An 18,300-nucleotide genomic window follows, 5' to 3' on the forward strand; every position below is an offset into this window, starting at 1 on the left:
ACAGCATCTGTTGGCAACCTAAAGTCCAGGTCAGATTCTGCACCTGTTACACAGCAAATATTACCAGGGATTAATTAGGCTCATTTTCCATCCTCTCCTGATGCTGAATTACAGGTATTAGTGAACCACATAGCATGCAGTTGTTTGTATTGAGAAACGAAGGGGATGGCTTTGCCAGCGCACCCAGATTATGTGAGCAGCGAGCTGGGCCTAAGGGATTTTATTTGACTACGGAAGTGGAGTTTTGTTTCTGGTTTGCCTGATGTTTTAAATTCAATGTTCTGATCTTTCTTGTGACCTAGTTCCCAACAGACGACATTCGGTTCTTGGAAATGGTGGAACTCTTTTTTTTTTCCCTCATGCTGGCAACATACTACTGGTATGAACACACAAGATAGACTAACAAAATCTGAGCGTTGGGAAGTTGGAGCTCAACTGGGTCAAAATGAGGGATAAGCAGCCTTAAACAAAGATGGTAACGCTCTGACGGCCCGCACGCCTATGTCAGCAATAACCACTACTTGGTTAAACCGCTGTTGAACAGCGAAGGCTTCTCTAAGGAAGCGCTACTGGTTGCGGGTACCCTTACAGGCAAGAATGAGCGATAAACAAAGCCAGAGATACTAGTCCCAGGAGAAGAAGACGTGCTGTGCACGCAGACCGATGGCGGCACAGGCCCGGCCACCGCCTCCCCACACCGGGGGGATGCGGGCGACCGCTAGACCGAGCAGCCAGGGGGCCTGCGAGACCCTACCGTGCGCGGGGGAGCAAGTAAAAGCCGCAGGGCGCACGCCGGTTTTAAAAAGCGCGGCTGCCGGCCGCCCTTCGCGCTGACCGGGGCGCTGCGACCCGCCTGCCCTCACCCCACCCCACCGCACCGCAGCGGCCTCCCTCCCTCCCTCCCTGCTGGCGCATGCGCGGTGACCGGCCGTCCCGGCGTCCCGGCTTCCTGTTTGCGCCGCTGCGCTTCCGGGTCGGCAGGCGATCGTTCGGCGGTGGCCGCTGCGGCCGCGGCGCTGCCTTAGCCGGGGACGGAGGAGGGGGGCCGCCGGCGGCGGCCGGGCCAGGGGCCGGCGGGAGGGAGGAGGGTCGCGGGAGCAGCGGCCGCCGCCGCCGCCGCCGCCGCCGGGGCGGCATAGCGCGGCGGGGCGGGGGGAGCGCCGCGGGGAGGCGGCGGCGGCGGCGGCCTCCGCCGAGGCCTGGGCCGGCCCGCCGCTGCCGCCGCCGCCGCTCGGCCGATGCGCCCGGAGCGCCCGCCATGGACAAGATCCTGGAGGGGCTGGTGAGCTCGTCGCACCCGCTGCCGCTGAAGCGGGTGATCGTGCGGCGGGTGGTGGAGTCGGCGGAGACGCCGCTGAGCCAGGCGCAGTGCCGCGCCATGTTCGCCCTCAGCACCCGGCTGGTGCTGCAGGGCCCCGACCCCTTCCAGCGGCAGGTGGGGCGGCAGGTGCTGGAGGCCTACGGCCGCTACCACCGCGCCGAGTTCGAGGCCTTCTTCAACCGCGGGCTCGTCCTCGGGCTCCTGCAGCGCGGCTACGGCGAGCTGAGCAACCGCGACCCCGCCATCCTCGACTACATCCAGGCGGGGCTGCGCCTCATCATGAGCTGCCCCTCGGTGCTGGAGCTCTTCGAGCTGCTGCAGGTCGAAGCGCTGCGGCTGGTGTGCGAGCGGCCGGCGCCGCCGCTCTGCGCCCGCCTCTGCCAGCTGCTGGGCGACTTCCCGCAGTGCCTGCCCCGCGGCAGAAAGCTCTCCCTCGCCTTCTGCCAGCAGCTGGTGCGCAGCATCGCCCACTTCCAGAGCCAGGGCAGCCGGGAGGCCGAGCTGCGCCTCTACGTCTCGCAGGTCACCCAGGTCAGCGGGCTGCTGCGCAGCGTCTGGAAGGCCGAGCCCGACACCCTGCTGCCCTCCCTGCAGGAGCTCTTCGCCGTCATCTCCGCCGCCGGTGAGCGGGGAGCGCGTCCGGGTGGGCGCCGGAGGGGAGCTGCAGGTGTGCCGGCGGGAAGGAGAAGCCCCGCCGTCGGTCGCTTGGCAGACGTTGCCTTCCTCGCCCCGATAACAAAGACGCAGCCTTTTGGCCGTTGCCAAAAAGGCAGAGCCTCCCTGCCCCCACCGCCAAAGAAGAGTTAGAGGGCAGGTGGTGATTTATTCAGCTGCAGAGCGGCCTGCTCTTCAGAAGAGCTCCTGTTGCAGTGCTTTAAATGGTGCACCGCAACAGAGTTTTGGGTGTCCTGTTGGGAAAAACTAAAACTCGCAGCATCAAAAGCTTGCTCTCTCCAGAGGGATGCTTTAGGTCTGGGAACAGTTTCATCTACACAACCGGGGGGTACGTAAGGGGTATGAAACTTGGGTGCCGCAGGAGGGATTCGCTGCCTGAGTACCGTAGATGCGACTCTAAATAGGCCCTTCCTGACCTCAGAAGTCTGTGAAGCACTGTGTTAGCTTGCATTGGAACGTGCCTTTGCTGTTGAGGCACCCGGGAAACTTAACGTTATAACATTATATTCTGCCATAACTGGTACGGCTAGCAGACAGTTGTTGAGATAGGTCATGGGAAGTATCAGATGCAGCCAATCCCTTGGCTTAGCATCAAGCATGATAAACAATTGTATGCTGCTACTTTTTAGGAAAAAAAACCCCACCCACTTCTCAGTTCCATTGAGGGTGGAGGAGGAAGTTGGCAGATTGTTGCTTTCTTGCACGGATATTAGACGAACAAAAGGAGTTTGTATTTCAGTGCTATTCCTTGTCCTTAATCCACTGAAACTTTTAAATTTTGCTTTGGTTTGTGGTAATAGAATGTTAGATGTAGGATAGACTCATTGTCTCAAATGTTTACAGTTACGATGAAGTTGTAGGATAGAAGGTAAAGCATATTTTTTCTGTGGGGTCATCTTTTTAGTTTCTTACATGATGTCATGTTCAACTGTTACAGATACTTCATTCGAACCTTCTGTTGCACTGGCAAGTCTTGTGCAGCACATACCATTACAGATGATTACAGTACTCATCAGGAGCCTTACTACAGATCCAAATGTGAAAGATGCAAGTATGACTCAAGCTCTGTGCAGGTACTGTGTTTCATTGTAAAGGGGGGAAAGTCTCTTCTTTCCTTACTCTTGCCTTTTTTGAAATTATTTGTTGCTTAGGTTCCATTAAAAATCAACCAACCAAAAAGTGTACCCCCCTCCGCCCCAGCCCCCCCCAAAGTTTTAAAATGGTATTCTAAATTGCACTGTTCAGCATGTGAAGGTAATATATATTATTTATAATGCTATGGAGCTTACCGGCATGGCTTCAGTTTAAGGTTGCTGCCTTCATTGCTAATGTCGCTTTGTTCTCATGCTTTGATAGGGTAGATGAAGAATAGGGCTAAGCAGAAACTAAGAGGAAGGCAGCTGTGTTCCTTTTAGATGACATCTTATGTTTCGATCTCCCACCTTATGGGAAATGGCATAAATAGTAAACTTCACGGGGTTTACAGGCAAGCTGATAAACCAGACCTTGGTTTCCAAAGATCAGCCTTTCTCTTCCTCCAGGAAGCAGAGTGGCTTTCACACGATTGTCGTGTCCGTCATCTCCTCCTCTGAAGAGAAGAGATGGTTAGAGATGAGTTTTACTGCTTAGCTTTGAGGTTTTTTTCTGCTTAGCTAGCTTCATGATTTTTTAGTAGGATTCACAGGGGACAGCCTCTATTTCCATCTTCACTCAAGCCTCCAGAGGTTTTTTGGATGTTCTTTGAATTATAGAAGAATAGGAATGATGTAAAAACAATTGCATATTATGCTGCTTGTCACTAAACTAAACATGAGTAAACGTTGAGATCAGTAGTACTGTTAAAAGACTGTGATCCAGATGGCAATCTTGGTTAGTATCTTCAGATGCTTGAATAATAGTGATGCAGAAAGATGACACTGGGAGAAAGGTTAAGACCTTCTTGAAGTTCTTGGAATTATTTTTTTTTTAAGGTTTATGGAAGAAGCAGTTACTGAGCACTGAAGGGTAGAAAAATGAATAAAGCAGTTAAACAGGAGGCTGTTAGACACTTGTATTGTTTAAAAAAACTTTAAAAAAGTCTTTCAACTAAAAGAATTTAATGTCTGCTATACTATTTTTTTTAACTACCTCTGAGTGTAGTGTAATACTTACATATTCATGTAGCATAGCACTTGCATATCTTGGTGAAATACTGAGGTTTTTTCACACTGAAAACATTCCTTGTATTTACATTAAATTGAGAAGCCGTATTTCATTTGAAAACATAATTAATGAGAAGAAGCAGCATTAATATTGTAATTTGGGGTAAGACGTATTGTTTAGGGACGTCAGAAGAATCTGCTTGACTGAACAGATCTTTGACAAAGCTGCGTACCCAGTCTAAAATTCAAAGCTGGGAGTTTCAGAAGGATTTGCGCATGCTAATAATTTGCCAGCAATGTGCTGGTGATTAATTTTCATGTTAGTGTAATTTTAACATTTATGTTGTATTACCTGCTTCAACATGATGTGATCATATAACTGTAGCATTATAATGGCTTCTCTGTACGCCTCTACTCGGGGAAGTAATGCAGTGCTGAGCTTTGGGTAGAGTAGGAGCTGTTGCTATCAAGGACTTTTTCTTAAAACTAGCCGTGTGGTGGGTTTTTTGCTCTTGTTTTTGAATGGTGTTGTGATTTAACCCCAGACAGCAACTAAGCACCATGCAGCTCTGCTCACTGACTACTTCTCCCCGCCCCCTGCAGTGGGTGGGGGAGAGAATCAGGGAAAAAAAATCCTAAAACTTGTGGGTCGAGATAAGAACAGTTTACTAGAACAGAAAGGAAGACGCTAATAATGATAATAATAACAATAATAAAATGACAATAATAATAATAAAGGGTTTGAATATACAAGTGATGCACAGTGCAATTGCTCACCACCTGTTGACTGACACCCAGTTAGTTCCTGAGAGGTGATTACCCCCAGCCCCACGCCCCCCAGTTTATATATTGGGCATGACATCACATGGTGTGGAACATCCCTTTGGCCAGTTTGGGTCAGCTGCCCTGGCTGTGTCCCCTCCCAACTTCTTGTGCCCCTCCAGCCTTCTTGCTGGCTGGGCATGAGAAGCTGAAAAATCCTTGCCTTGGTATAAGGTCTACTTAGCAACAACTGATAACATCAGTGTATTATCAACATTCTTCTCATACTGAACCCAAAGCATAGCACTTTATCAGCTACTAAGAAGGCAATTAACTATCCCAGCCGAAACCAGGACAAAAGGGCAGTGCAATCTTACTTGCCTTTTTCATTCTTAGAATACTTGATTTTAAGAGCTTCTAGTTCTGTTCCAGGGAACTAACTTTTTAGGAACCCCTTGTTATTTTTGTTTGCGGATAGTCTCATGTCAACACTGTATCCAGTTTTTTTCTACCTCTGGCAACCCTTTGCAGTAATTACTCTCTTTTGGCTTAGAGGAGTAGTTGTAAAGAGGATAGTGCAGCTGGAATGTCTGGAGCACTAAATGACAATGTTGTAATCAGGCTTGCATCATTCCCAGGAGATGCAGAACTCCAGGCACAACAAGGTCTGGTGAGAATCAGCGGAGCTTTGGTGACTGCGAATTAGAGACCTTGTTGCTCACTTCCTAAGGATAACTTTCATGACACTGCAGAGACTGTCTAAAGTCGAACACAGATTAGTAAATAATCTGTAATTAGAAGACTAATGAATCTGTTCAGTGGGGATTTATATTAGGCACAGGTTCATATAAGAAAGGGTGTTTGCTTTTTTGCATCATTGAGCTGTTCTTAATTGGCTCAGCTGTCTCATGAAACCTTACCTGAAACATCAGTGAGGGAAAGCAGAAAATTACTGAATCTCTTCTGGGGTATATGACTACTTTAAGACTCTACTTCTGAGGTCTTGGTGGAAGTTGACTGCCTATACTGAGTATCCTGACAAGTATAATGCTTGTTTACACTTTAACCCAAGTATCTTTGTTAAGAGAAACTGAAAATTTTGCTAAGACCAGGCCCTTGGCCCTGTTGGTAAAAATGTAAAATATTGTAAAAGATGTTAAATTGTTTTGGGTGGGGCCTAGTAGTCTGAGGATCTTCTGTTGTTGATTTGGTTTTTTTCGTAATCTGAGGGATTTGCATCTGAGCTGCCAGATTCTTTGTCTGATGTGGCTAAGAAGATATTTTTGCGAAAGAAATTACTGTCTGAGGTTGCACAGATACATTTTTTTTTTCTATCCAGAGTTATCAGAAATACTGTCCTTTTTAGGCACATATATGGATAGCAGACCTCATTTTAGGAATAAGAGGCAGAAGGTCCTCTTGAGGCCTTTAAGGTTCTTTTAATCTTGTCAAAGATAAAAAACATTCTCTGTGTTTTTATTCATGATCAATCATGTCCTGTACTCATATCTGCCTTTGTATTAAAAATGTAGTTATTGATTGCAACAGAGCAGGAGCCAAGTAAATGCAATGCAGAGAGGATTTAGTAACCACAATGTCTAATCTTCACCTACCAGATCTCAGATTTGGTGCTTTTTAGGACAGTCTGAAGCGTGTCTGCAAGTTTACTTCTGTTTCCTCTTCTGGCTTTTGTCTCTGCTCTTAAGACCATTGACTCTGCTTTTAAGAGCAGAAACAGATTTTAAGGATGGGAATTCTATCACTTATACAGAGATTGAGGCTTCTCTTTACAAGTTAATCATACTGAAATGATAGGCATTGTCCTATTAGTAACAGTCTGGAGTAGTTCAGTAGTTAATTATACTGACTAGAGATGACACAGGATGGCCCATCACATAACCAGAGCAATGGGATGGAACATGGGGAGCCCCAGCTCCCACCCAAGAGCACTGTTTTTCATTTGGAGTTGTGAGTTGGTGTAGTTGAAAGTGCACATAATATAAAGATAATAATCAGCTATTTTTAGAACAGTGGTTCTAATGCAGGGCTCTACAGAATACTCTTTACTTGGCTAAAAAATTAAGTAAACCACATATATTGTCATTAGGCTAAATTAACAGTGGTACAAACAACTGCACAGCTGAAGAATATCAAGCCTACAAATTGGGGGGGAGCTTTGAAGGGGATAGGACTATGAGGTTTGGGGCCTATTTTTAGGTTAAGGTTAACTTTTTGCAGGCAAAAGCAGTTTTGGCCTACTTTTTTGGTTCCCTGTTTTGGAAAGTATATGGAAAGGGTGCTCAGAATAAACATGTTTGAATTTAACATCTTGAGGAAATGAGACCTTTGTGTAAATTCAGAGCAATGTTTATGATATTGCCATTGCAATGTTTATTCCGAAGTTTTTTTTGTAGTAACGTGGAAGAAACCCAGTAAGATCTGAGCTTAGTTGTTAAAAAGGCAGTCCTAATGATTCCTTATTTTAGAGAAACTTTTGAATGTTATATGTGCAGGTAGTACATAATTCTAAGATACATTAATTTTAGAACGTGTACTATTCATTTTTCAGATCCATATTATAATCTCTATGTAAATTTTATGTTGTTCATGGTAATACAACTGCCCAGATGCATGTCCGTGGTTTTCTTTTTAGTTTGGAGTCTGAGGACTGAAATCCTGATTTCAGTCTGTTCAGAGCTCTTTTAATCTCCAGGAAGAACATAGGGGCTGCTAGTTTTGTTTCAGGTTGATAATCACTAACTATGCCTATATGTACTGATAGTGACTGGTTTTTAGACTGGTTGCTTCTAACCTGTTCAGTTCTGTGCTAGAATTCAGCCTCTTAAAATAATTATTCTTTATGAGGAGCTTTTTCGGAAAAGAAGTAAAATATACTTCTAACTTCCTGTTTTCATTGAATTATAGAATAGAATCATAGTGTTATGTAGAGTGAGTGGAGCCTTTGGAAGTCATCTGGTCCAATCCTGCTCAAAGCAGGACAAGCTTCAAAGTCAGACACTGTGGCTCAGGGCCTTGTCCAATTGAGTTAGCTTTCTGCAAGGATGGAGGTGCCTCGGCCTTACTATATAACTTGTTTTAATGTCTGACCACTCTCATGGTTAAAAGTTTTTCCTTCCACTTAATTAGTGGTGCCTCACCTGGTTTGAAGAACGGGATCTTGTGGACAGTTGAAGAAAATCCAAAATATTGTCAAGTAAAATCTCAGAAGAACAAAGCCTAAATTTCATGTTTATTATATTGTCTGTATCTTAGAATTGTTTCAACTGATCTGCCTGTATTCCTCAAGTATCAGTGAAAATTGTCCATTAATTTAGAAGGATAGAATACCCTATTTTCCGTTGCTGATATTTCACAGATTAAGTCCCTTCACTTTTCCTTTTCCTTAGCTGTAGTGAAATTCTTCCTTTTGGGGCGCAGGTAGACCCAGGCTGCTGATAGCTATCATAAGATCCTTCTAACACCTGCTGCAATGTATTTAAAATTACTAGATTTTACCTTTTTAACTGAGAGTTGGTTTCCAGGAATGTAATTCTAAGTTGAAGAGGCTTCCTTTTCAAATTTAAACTGAATAGTCAGGTTTGATCTGGTTTGGGGTAAAAGGTATAGCAGGGGGAGGTTCTCGGCTACAAGCACTTTTTCACCTTCAGTAGTAAGTTTTTGCCACAAAATAAAAATGTTAGCTTAATGTCTATAAAACCAGGGTTCATATTCATAAATAACAAATAACAATAATATCCCTAATATTTAATTTTATATGCATATGTATTTCGGGGGGGGGGGGTATTTACTTTTAATGTATTAAGTAGATCATTATTAATTACAGACTTTAATGACTTGAGATATAATCAAAATTATTTTACTACTTGCCTAACATTCTTGCATCACTTCTTGTGAGTCTCTTGTGTTACTGTGTAACTATCTGGGTAACATACAGAATTCTTTTTGTTGAGATTAAAATTAGTGGTATATGGGTTTGGGGTTTTTTTTGTTTTATTTTTTTCTTTCATTAATCTTTCAGAATGATTGATTGGTTGTCCTGGCCTCTGGCTCAGCATGTGGAAACATGGGTGATTGCACTGCTGAAAGGACTGGCTGCAGTCCAGAAATTTACCATCCTCATTGATGTCACTCTGCTTAAGATCGAATTGGTATGTTGGAAAAAAACGTGCAAAATTGAAGGAGAGGGAAAGGAATTTGTATCAGCTATGCAGTTGTGTAGCATCTTTTGTATTGCAACAGATATTACCTTATTCTCAAAGATGATGTAGATGTATCTGTAGCTTTCAGTTTGTGTGTAATGATTCTATTTCAAATGGTTGTGGATTTGAAGATCTGTTTACGTTTTTACTGAAGTTTCACTTTCTAGATTTACTGAAATAAATGTGGGTTTTTTTAGGTCTTTAATCGACTTTGGTTTCCTCTAGTGAGGCCTGGTGCCCTTGCTGTCCTCTCCCACATGTTACTTAGTTTTCAGCATTCTCCAGAAGCTTTTCATTTGGTAAGTTACTAAACAAATGGTTTTCAATTCTTTGAAATGTCATTCACATGTGATTTCTAAAGTGGGTGTAAAGAGTAACAGAATTGATATGCTTGGATTTCCTCTTTGTTTCAAGGTTCCAGACTCAGATTTCTGTGGTTCAGAGACCACTAGGCTTTCTAACTTCCAGGTTCAACCACTTGATCTGTAACTGGAAATGAACATTGTTCTTCCTGGTATGGACGTATTTCTGTCAGTAGTATCTGGGCACCGCATTCTATCTTTGACTGTATTCTTCTGGAAATCCATTTTATGTGGTGTGAAGTCTACTGTTGAAGTTGGGCTGCAAGTAGACTTTCAAGCCCAGCTATCTGGAGAAAACAGATAACCAGTTATCTGCTATATATAACTTAGTCACCCTGGATAGGTGCATGAAACCAAGAAGTACTTCACTTTAAGAAAGCTACGCTATTTATGTTTCAATGGACATATGGGCAAACTGAAGGATGCTATTTTTAATAGCCACTTTTCAAAATGCAGTTCACAAGGTAAAGCGGTAGATACTAGGGTATGATGATGACTGTTTGTATTAGTATAGCAAGATGCCTAGTGCCTGCCTTCCTTCTCATATTCAGTGTTCAGCTTAAAGTTTAAGTGAAATACGGGTCTTTCAGAGTTAACCATAGTAACAGCCTCGCACACTGTTTCTCTAAGCTGTCCCCAAGGCTCTTGTGCCTGAAGCGATCACAAACCCTTTGATTAATATCAGAGTAATTGCCTTATGCCTCTTACACTGTTTATTAATGATAGAAGTCTGAAGTTGCTCTCTCCTCCCTCCACTGCGCTAATCTTGGCCAAGGATAGAAATTTGAGTCACAAACAAAAGAACCAAGTAGCCTTGAGTATGGTGAAAATGTGAACATTTCATATTTGCTTTTCTTCTTTGTTCCAGAGAGAAACAAAACATTCATGAGAAGAACAAAATATGAGATAACTTACTCTAGAAATAGGTGTTTCCTTTAACGAGGAGAATTTCTACCATAGGCTGCATGCAGTACTGCATAAACATCTGTCTTAATGACTTCATTGTGACTGTTTTCCCTCCATTTTAAACAACCTTCTTCACTATCATTTTTTGAGCTACTGCTGTAACTTAGTATCCTGTAATATTTTCCTGCGCTTAAACTACTTGTTTACTTTTTTATAATAAATGGCCTGAATGAAAAATGGTTAAATGCACATTTGATAAATATGAATTAATTTATTTTGCAATGCATCTGAGTTAACATTCCCCTTCCCTATGCTTGAGCATCACTAGCATAAATTACTTGGGTTTTTTATAGAAGAAAACCACTCTGTCTTGCACTTACGATGTAGAACTTATCATGATGCGTGCTATGGAATTCTAAAAATCTACTGACCTATAAAATTTTAATTCAACCTCAAGCCAGAAGTTGTACTTCTGTATGTACTCGAAGTGTAACTTTCAGTATTATGCAGCATATAGCAAGTAAGAATTTGGCTCTCAATTTGAGATAGCTGAGAACCTGGAGTTTTTCTGTTCTTCCCATGTGCTTTTTCTGTGCAAAATTTTTGTATCTCGGATCTACTTTACAAATCTCATACTTGGAGCTCAATAGTTGCTTTCTCATTGATATGTACCCACACTTAGAAAGTGAAAGAGGGAAATATTACATTGCAGCTTTCACTGTTGACTCTGTAGTACATTGAACACTTAGTCTTGGTATTTTTGTTTTTAAACAGTGGATATCTTGCTTGCCAGAAGAGTGGGTTTTGTTTCTCCAAGATGTAAAAATATTCCTTATGCTTAGAGAACAACTGGTGTTTGAAAAAGTGGCACATGAGTATTGTGCACCTGGCCTCTTTTACTTTGGTGTTTTGGAGTATATTAATTCTTTTAATTGGTATACTTTCCTAAAATTATGATATTCTTACAATTTCTCTTTGTATTTCATGTCTTCACTACCAAACAATTTGTAAACTGATTTGTGATGAGAAGTCATTCAATCCACTTCTTTCACAGCTAATCCATTTTGATTACTTGGAAACCGACAGAGGTGTCTAAAGTCTTTTGGTTCACAGTGAGAAGTCCCTACTCTTTGGGACTGCATTGAAATAACTCTACTTGGTGTTTTAAGACTCATATTAAAAAAAAAGTCCCATGGATTTAAAAATACAGACAGAGCTGCACTGAAGAAGGGGAAGGAGGTGGAGTAAACATTTCTGATTTATATGCAGTTTAAAATAGTAATGAATGTGAACTAATCCTCAAGTGGATTACCGTATCTGTGGTAAACTGTTTCAGCTCATAGTAAATTACTGTCTTGGTTTATTGAGCCTAGTTCCCTCACTAGGTGGAGCTGTGAGCCAGTTTCCATCTTGTAAACTGAAATAGCATGAATGTATTAATTGGCTTCAGATTCCAAGCTCTAGATTCTGTTTAAGGAAAATTGAGGGGTTTGTTTTGAAACTGTATCCATGAAATTAGAACAGGATACTGCACTGTTAGCGGTGGCAAAATGTTTGCTGTTAGTATCCTTAATAAGATGAGTACTTTGGACACTGACTTAAAATCTTAACATGCATTTTCTAAGTTCATAAAGTTCCAAAACTTGATATGTGAGCGAAAGAGAGCATTGAATAATTAATTTTTGCTGTTTGAAAATTGCCACAAGTAAAGAATAATGCATGTTTTTCAAGTAATTTGTTTCTCAACCACTTAATATTTAAGAACAAAAGGTCCCCTGTCACTTGGCATGTGTAAAACAGTAAAGTTGTTTGTAGAACAAAAAACTGGAAAAATGCAATTAACACCCTTTTTTGTTGTTTCTTTCTTTTCCCATTCAGATTGTCCCACATGTGGTCGGTTTGGTTCACTCCTTCAAAAGAGATGGCTTACCTTCCAGTACAGCCTTTTTGATGCAGTTGACTGAGTTGATACACTGTATGATATATCATTATTCAGGATTTCCAGAGCTCTATGAACCCATTTTGGAAGCTGTTAAGGTATATTAGGAAGATTAAAAGGGTGGAATATTTTTGTTTTCCCAAATATAAAGGCTATAATGCTATAGAACTAAATTATTTAGAACTTTCACTAGGAGAAAAGAGCTAATCATATAATATAATGTCAATTCTAAGTGTGTTTGGAATATGCTAGAAAAATTGTCCTGAGTGTCCATGATATGATTATAGCAGCCTTTAAGAAAAGCCTGAAATGAGATCTTTTATTAAAAGTACAGTCTAATTTCTTAAGCCTTATTATTAATATACTTTTGTGTCATTTATTCTGGGCATTTTATTTCGACCCAAGTTAGAAACTGCAACTCTTCAAATATAAGTTCAGAGTACTGATAGTATTGAAGAGGTCCTGAGAAGTACTTGGTGTGGTGCTAATCTTTGAGTAGCTTCAAATCACCATTATTAAGCACTACGTCTTAATACAGCAGTCAGTATTGCATGCCTCTGTGGGTAAAGGATTCCTACCTATGCTGTTTCAAGGGAAAATACAGCTTTTTTTAGATAAATATTTAAGTGCATGATGCACTTAAAATAAAAAGTAAATTTAAAAAAAAAAACAAAAAACAACAAAACAAATGAAATAAAATTGGAAAAAGACCTCTACCTCCACCCCCAAAAAAACCCCAAACACCAAAACCCACCAAAACAAAAAAAGAACCAACACACAAAACCCCACTCAGGTGTTACTGCCTGATTTTATAGCAGTAGTATTGCAGTTAAATGTTTTGAAGCTTAAAAGGCGCCTATCAATTTGATTCCAAGTATTCTGGACTTCATTCTTTCATTCTTAAATTTTGATTTGACAGAGCAGGAATGTATTTCTAGCAGAATAGAGGATGCTTTAGGGGTCTGTTAAAACTTGACATTTGAGAGGTAGTTTTTGGTGGCAGAAAGGATTCTTTGAATATGCAGGTCAAAGGTGACTACCAGCCCCTTATTCCTGCAATTTGAGCCATTTGAGAGTTAAGTAAAGAAAGCTTTGAAGAAGAGGGCTTGTGGGGGGCAGGGGGGATTGTGTTAGATCTTCTAGGCTATCAGGCTATAGCAAGACCCTGAAGGAGAATTCTGGAGCAAGTGAAGATATAAGACTGCTGAATGGCAGGACCTATTATAAAAACAAACACAAAACCTGATTGTGTTTAACATTTCTCTTGTAGGATATGCCCAAACCCACGGAAGAGAAGATTAAGTTGATTCTCAGTCAGAGTGCCTGGACTTCTCAATCCAGTTCTTTGCCGTCTTGTTTATCTAGACTTTCTGGAAAATCTGAAACTGGGAAGACAGGCTTAATTAATCTAGGAAATACTTGCTACATGAACAGTGTTATTCAAGCACTTTTTATGGCTACAGAGTAAGTCCTTTTTAATGGCTCTTTTCATTGCAAATTAACTATTGCAGTTGTTGCATTCTTGCTGTTCACCAAATATTAACAAGTCCTGGGGTCTCTCAGCTTGCTAGAGCTGAGTGGGTTTCTTTGTACTCAGTTACTGATTGCTTTGCTAAAGTCCAGCTCTCTGAAACTGCTATTTTAGCCTTTAAAAATCCTGATCCTTTTGTTCAGCGTCAAAAGACAAGTCCCTTTTTCCTCACTGTCCTTGCTCCCTCTGGTATTGTAAAAGTTTATGGTGATGCTTTTGGTATCATCTGGAAGCTATTGGGGAAAAAAAATTGTCTGTCTATAGCTCATTCTTACACATTGAAATGTTTAAAGAAATGGGTTTTCTGCAGTGTTAGTTCCTCCTGTACAGTAGTTTTGCATCTGCACTAGAGCAGAATCCAGGTATTGAAGGGAAGTGTTACATGTTTTGCTTTCTTTCAAATTGAAGTAATTATCTGAGCTGGAATAATAACTGCATTGTTGTTAGAAATGTAGCAAGGAAGCTCATGTGTATTTTTTTTCCTACCCAGTTTCAGAAGACATGTTTTATCTCTGAATCTAAATGGGTGTAATTCACTAATGAGAAAATTACAGCATCTTTTTGCGTTTTTGGCCCATACCCAGGTATGTCAGTTTATTTCATCTGCTATTTTTTAAGCCTAGATGTATATACCAAAATATAGCAACAAACATGCCATGGGAGGAGTTGTCTTGAGTATATTAAAAATATAAATATGATAGCTTTATAGGGGAATGAGTCTGCCTCCAAATGTTCAGATGGTGTGGATGGACTTGGAGAAATCTATATTTCGTAAGTGGAACATGTTGGCATTGTGTTGTTTTTATAAATGAGCAGTAATGCCTTCTTTGAGAAGCCAAAATGAAAAAGTCCAAATAAAACCTGACTTGATATACAAATCAGGGTAAACTGGGACTTTCTGCAGTGATTTTTACACTAAATTTTATTGTAGTCCAAATTCTACAGTGAACTTTATTAAATGTTCAGAACATTTTGCTAGTGCTAGAAACACATAAGACACTTTCGTTCTTTTTGATTATAACAATAAACTTGTTGTGAAGAGGATGAGGCTGGATCACCTTAAAAATAAATTGGTACTTATGAAATACTGGTGTTCTTCTGAAAAAAGAAAACATTTTAAGCTTGCCAGCAAGAACAGTAACTGCTATTACACATAACATCTGGTTTACACTCACTACACACTTAATATTTGCCTGCAGGATCCACTACTTTTATCTTTGTACTAGAGGCTATTACTACAAAATTAATTGTGCTCTCTTCCTGTGAATAAGTGGTTTAAATGTTTGTGTACCATGTTTCGTACAGTTCCTCTAATGTAGTCCAAAGTTCAGTGCTCAATATCAAAGTAATACAACTTTTTATGTAACATTGTCTGTCTCTCTCTTATGCGAACAGAGGGAGGCATATGCTCCTAGAATTTTCTTTGAGGCTTCCAGACCACCATGGTTCACCCCTCGATCCCAGCAGGATTGCTCAGAATATCTCAGATTCCTGCTAGACAGGTACAGTTATTGTCCCATTAATGGGAATGAATCTACAGTCTTATCACATTATGTTGAACTCCTAGGAGCAGTCATGTAACAATTCCACTGTGTGAGTGGGGACCAGGAATTTTGGGCCTCATTCTTGGCTGTCTCTGGTTTTCTGTATGGTCTATAAAACACTTTTCTTCATGGGTTTAATCTGTGGTAAAGTCTGGATACTATCCTGTATCCACAGCATTTAAAGCAGGTTATAGTGGTAGTAATGTTCCATTTTTACAAATCTAAACTTGGGTGTTATGTTAGAGTCATGGTCCTGTTGTAAAAATTAATGCAGTTGCTGAAAGCAGTTTAGTCGTGGATCTGGAATTTCCTGTTGGTGGAGACAGCTATATTTCATACAGGTCAGATAAGTCATGAAGAAATGTACATGCATTTATAACCAGTTTAATAAACAAGCAAATTAACTGTGGCACAGATAAAAATATCTAAATTTATTAGTAGCTCTCTTTAATTTTGGCTTGCTGAGATGTGGCTTAGCAATATTGGTTTATGACACATTCCACTTTTCCAAAAGTTTATTTCAATAGTGAAATAATGTTCTTTTTTTTTCCCTTTTTTTCCTTCTCCCCTCCCCCATCTTGAGTTTCTTTTTTGGTTTGGTTTTTCTTGCTGTAGTTTATTAACTTTTTTGGCTACAAAATCCTGACCTTTTCTTTTCTTTGGAAATAGTCTGGCACTAGATAAATAGCTAGTTGTTCTCTTACAAAATCTGACATACAGAACCAGTCAACTAGAGAACTGATTTATTAAAGATAATGTAATGATAAATAATAAAATTGTTGTTTGTTAGGTTATTTAATACTTGCCAGTTCTTTCAATATATCCATTGTGTTCTGTTATATATAATGAAACCCACATTAAATGTATTTGTGCTTCTCTCATACTCTGTTTTGGATAGTACTGACCTGTATGGTTCAGCTTGCTTATATAAAAATAAGAAATGGCTTTTTTAATATAGGACACTTCTAGCCACTTAACCATCTATATTTTTTAGCATAACTGGAAATGGTGCAGCAATATTTGTTTGCAAAATAGCACAGCTACTTGGATTTATTTTTCTTTGCCTTCAGGCTGCATGAAGAAGAGAGAACCTTGAAAGCGCTGTCTTCAGCAAAGACTTCTGAAAGTATAATAATGAATGAAGATTCCCAGACACAAGAAGCTGTCCATAAAGCGCAAGTATTTGCTGAAGCACCTTGTATGGGAAGTGAGGAAAGAACTCTGATAGAGAAGATGTTTGGAGGAAAATTGAAGACTACTATATGCTGTTTGAACTGCAAAAGTATGTCTCAAAAGGAAGAAGCTTTCACAGATCTCTCTCTGGCTTTCTGTCCTCCAGCTTCCTTGGAGAACATTGGCCCAAAATGTATGGAACGTTCTGAAGTGAAAGATGACTATGTGGTGCAAACTAATACTTCAGCAACTAGTCCTGCTGGAGGAATACCTTTCAATAATTTGGAAGTAAATGGTGGATGTGACACAATAATGAATGAAGGAACCATAAAAGATTTTTCTACTGAGCCAAACTCTGAGAATACTGCAAGTTCTGAACTCAACAAAGTTCAAGATAATAGGGATATGTCTCAGAGGCTAGTAGGTAAAAACACCCTGTCAGTTACAGACTTACTGAATTATTTTCTGGCACCTGAGATCCTCAGTGGAGACAATAAGTATTATTGTGAAAAGTGTGCCTCTCTACAGAATGCTGAGAAAACTATGCAAATCATTGAGGAACCTGAATACCTCATTCTCACTCTCTTGAGATTTTCATATGATCCAAAGTGTCATATAAGGCGCAAAATCTTGGACAATGTGTCTCTGCCACTTGTTTTGGAACTGCCAGTCAGAAAAGCAACATCGCCACTAGCTGTAGTTTCAGGAGGTTGGTCTGTTGGTGTTGAGATTTCTGATATTGGAGAAAATCTTGCTAAAAAACTGAAGCCCTCAGGTGCTGATGAAGTGACCTGCCCACAATTGGTGCCCTACATGTTAAGCTCTGTGGTGGTGCATTCTGGTGTATCCTCTGAAAGTGGACATTATTATTCATACGCTAGAAATGTTACTGGGTCAGGGCCTTCAGGACTCTGCCATCAGTCTACAGCTCTTTCTTTAGTTTCTCCTCAGGATAAATTGTTGACAGAGGAGAGTCCTTGTACTGTTGTAGAAAATGAGCTGGACGCTGAGATGCCAAGAGAATGGTTTCTGTTCAATGACAGCAGAGTGACATTTACCTCATTTCAGTCAGTCCAGAAAATTACCAGTAGATTTCCAAAGGACACTGCTTATGTTCTGTTTTACAAGAAACAAAATAGCACCTGTGGCTTCAACACCAATTCGGCAAATGGACTCTGGGTAAATGGAGACCCTCCCCTACAAAAAGACCTCATGGATGCAATTACGAAAGATAACAAACTGTACTTGCAGGTAAGACGGAAATTGTATATGAAGAGTGGTCTCCTTAAAACTCACAAGAGGCAGTTTAATAGAAAGGAAAAGTTAACTTTTAAATATTCTGGTTTATTAACTTTATAAATCGCCAATCTTGCTTCCATCTTGGTGTTGCTAGACAGGTTTCATAGTAAGCCTATCACCATTAGATGGGAAGCCTCAAGGAAAATGGCTTAAACTTATTTCAGTTTAAATTTTTGGTGAAGATGCTTGCATAGGTCGTTTAATCACTTGTAATTCTATGCAGGATAGGCTTTTCAAACACTTCTGATTTTCATTGCCTTTAATAAATTACAAGAGTACCTAAGAAGTTTAAGTATACTTTAGCAGTGTTCTTACTAGCACATTTTGATTTGGACTGAAGTTTTATTTATACAACTATGCTTACCCAACAAATGCTAGAACCACTAAAATGAAGACCAGATGGTAGTGATTAGATTTCGCTTTCCTT

The 18,300-nt window shown here is 40.6% G+C and overlaps 1 protein-coding gene across 4 annotated transcripts in view; it reads left to right on the forward strand.

The window, feature by feature from the left end:
* The first annotated feature begins 1,206 nt into the window (after positions 1-1,206).
* USP38 (ubiquitin specific peptidase 38) overlaps positions 1,207-18,300 on the forward strand; it is a 28,587-nt gene continuing 11,493 nt past the window's right edge. For 2 of the 4 annotated variants that reach the window (XR_007507767.1, XM_049814855.1), the window contains exons 1-9: positions 1,207-1,943; positions 2,934-3,069; positions 8,939-9,068; positions 9,317-9,418; positions 12,266-12,424; positions 13,597-13,790; positions 14,348-14,441; positions 15,253-15,359; positions 16,472-17,825. Coding sequence is in view for 3 of the 4 variants with exons in the window: in XM_049814855.1 (XP_049670812.1) it covers positions 1,259-1,943; positions 2,934-3,069; positions 8,939-9,068; positions 9,317-9,418; positions 12,266-12,424; positions 13,597-13,790; positions 14,348-14,441; positions 15,253-15,359; positions 16,472-17,825 (2,961 nt within the window). In the remaining variant the exon portion in view is untranslated. Of the gene's footprint in view, positions 1,944-2,933; positions 3,070-8,938; positions 9,069-9,316; positions 9,419-10,382; positions 11,627-12,265; positions 12,425-13,596; positions 13,791-14,347; positions 14,442-15,252; positions 15,360-16,471; positions 17,826-18,300 lie in introns of those variants that run through there. The other 2 variants (XM_049814856.1, XM_049814857.1) reach the window with 2 other exon arrangements.

The sequence above is a fragment of the Accipiter gentilis genome, chromosome 12, assembly GCF_929443795.1.
Source record: "Accipiter gentilis chromosome 12, bAccGen1.1, whole genome shotgun sequence".
Classification (NCBI taxonomy): domain Eukaryota; kingdom Metazoa; phylum Chordata; class Aves; order Accipitriformes; family Accipitridae; genus Astur; species Astur gentilis.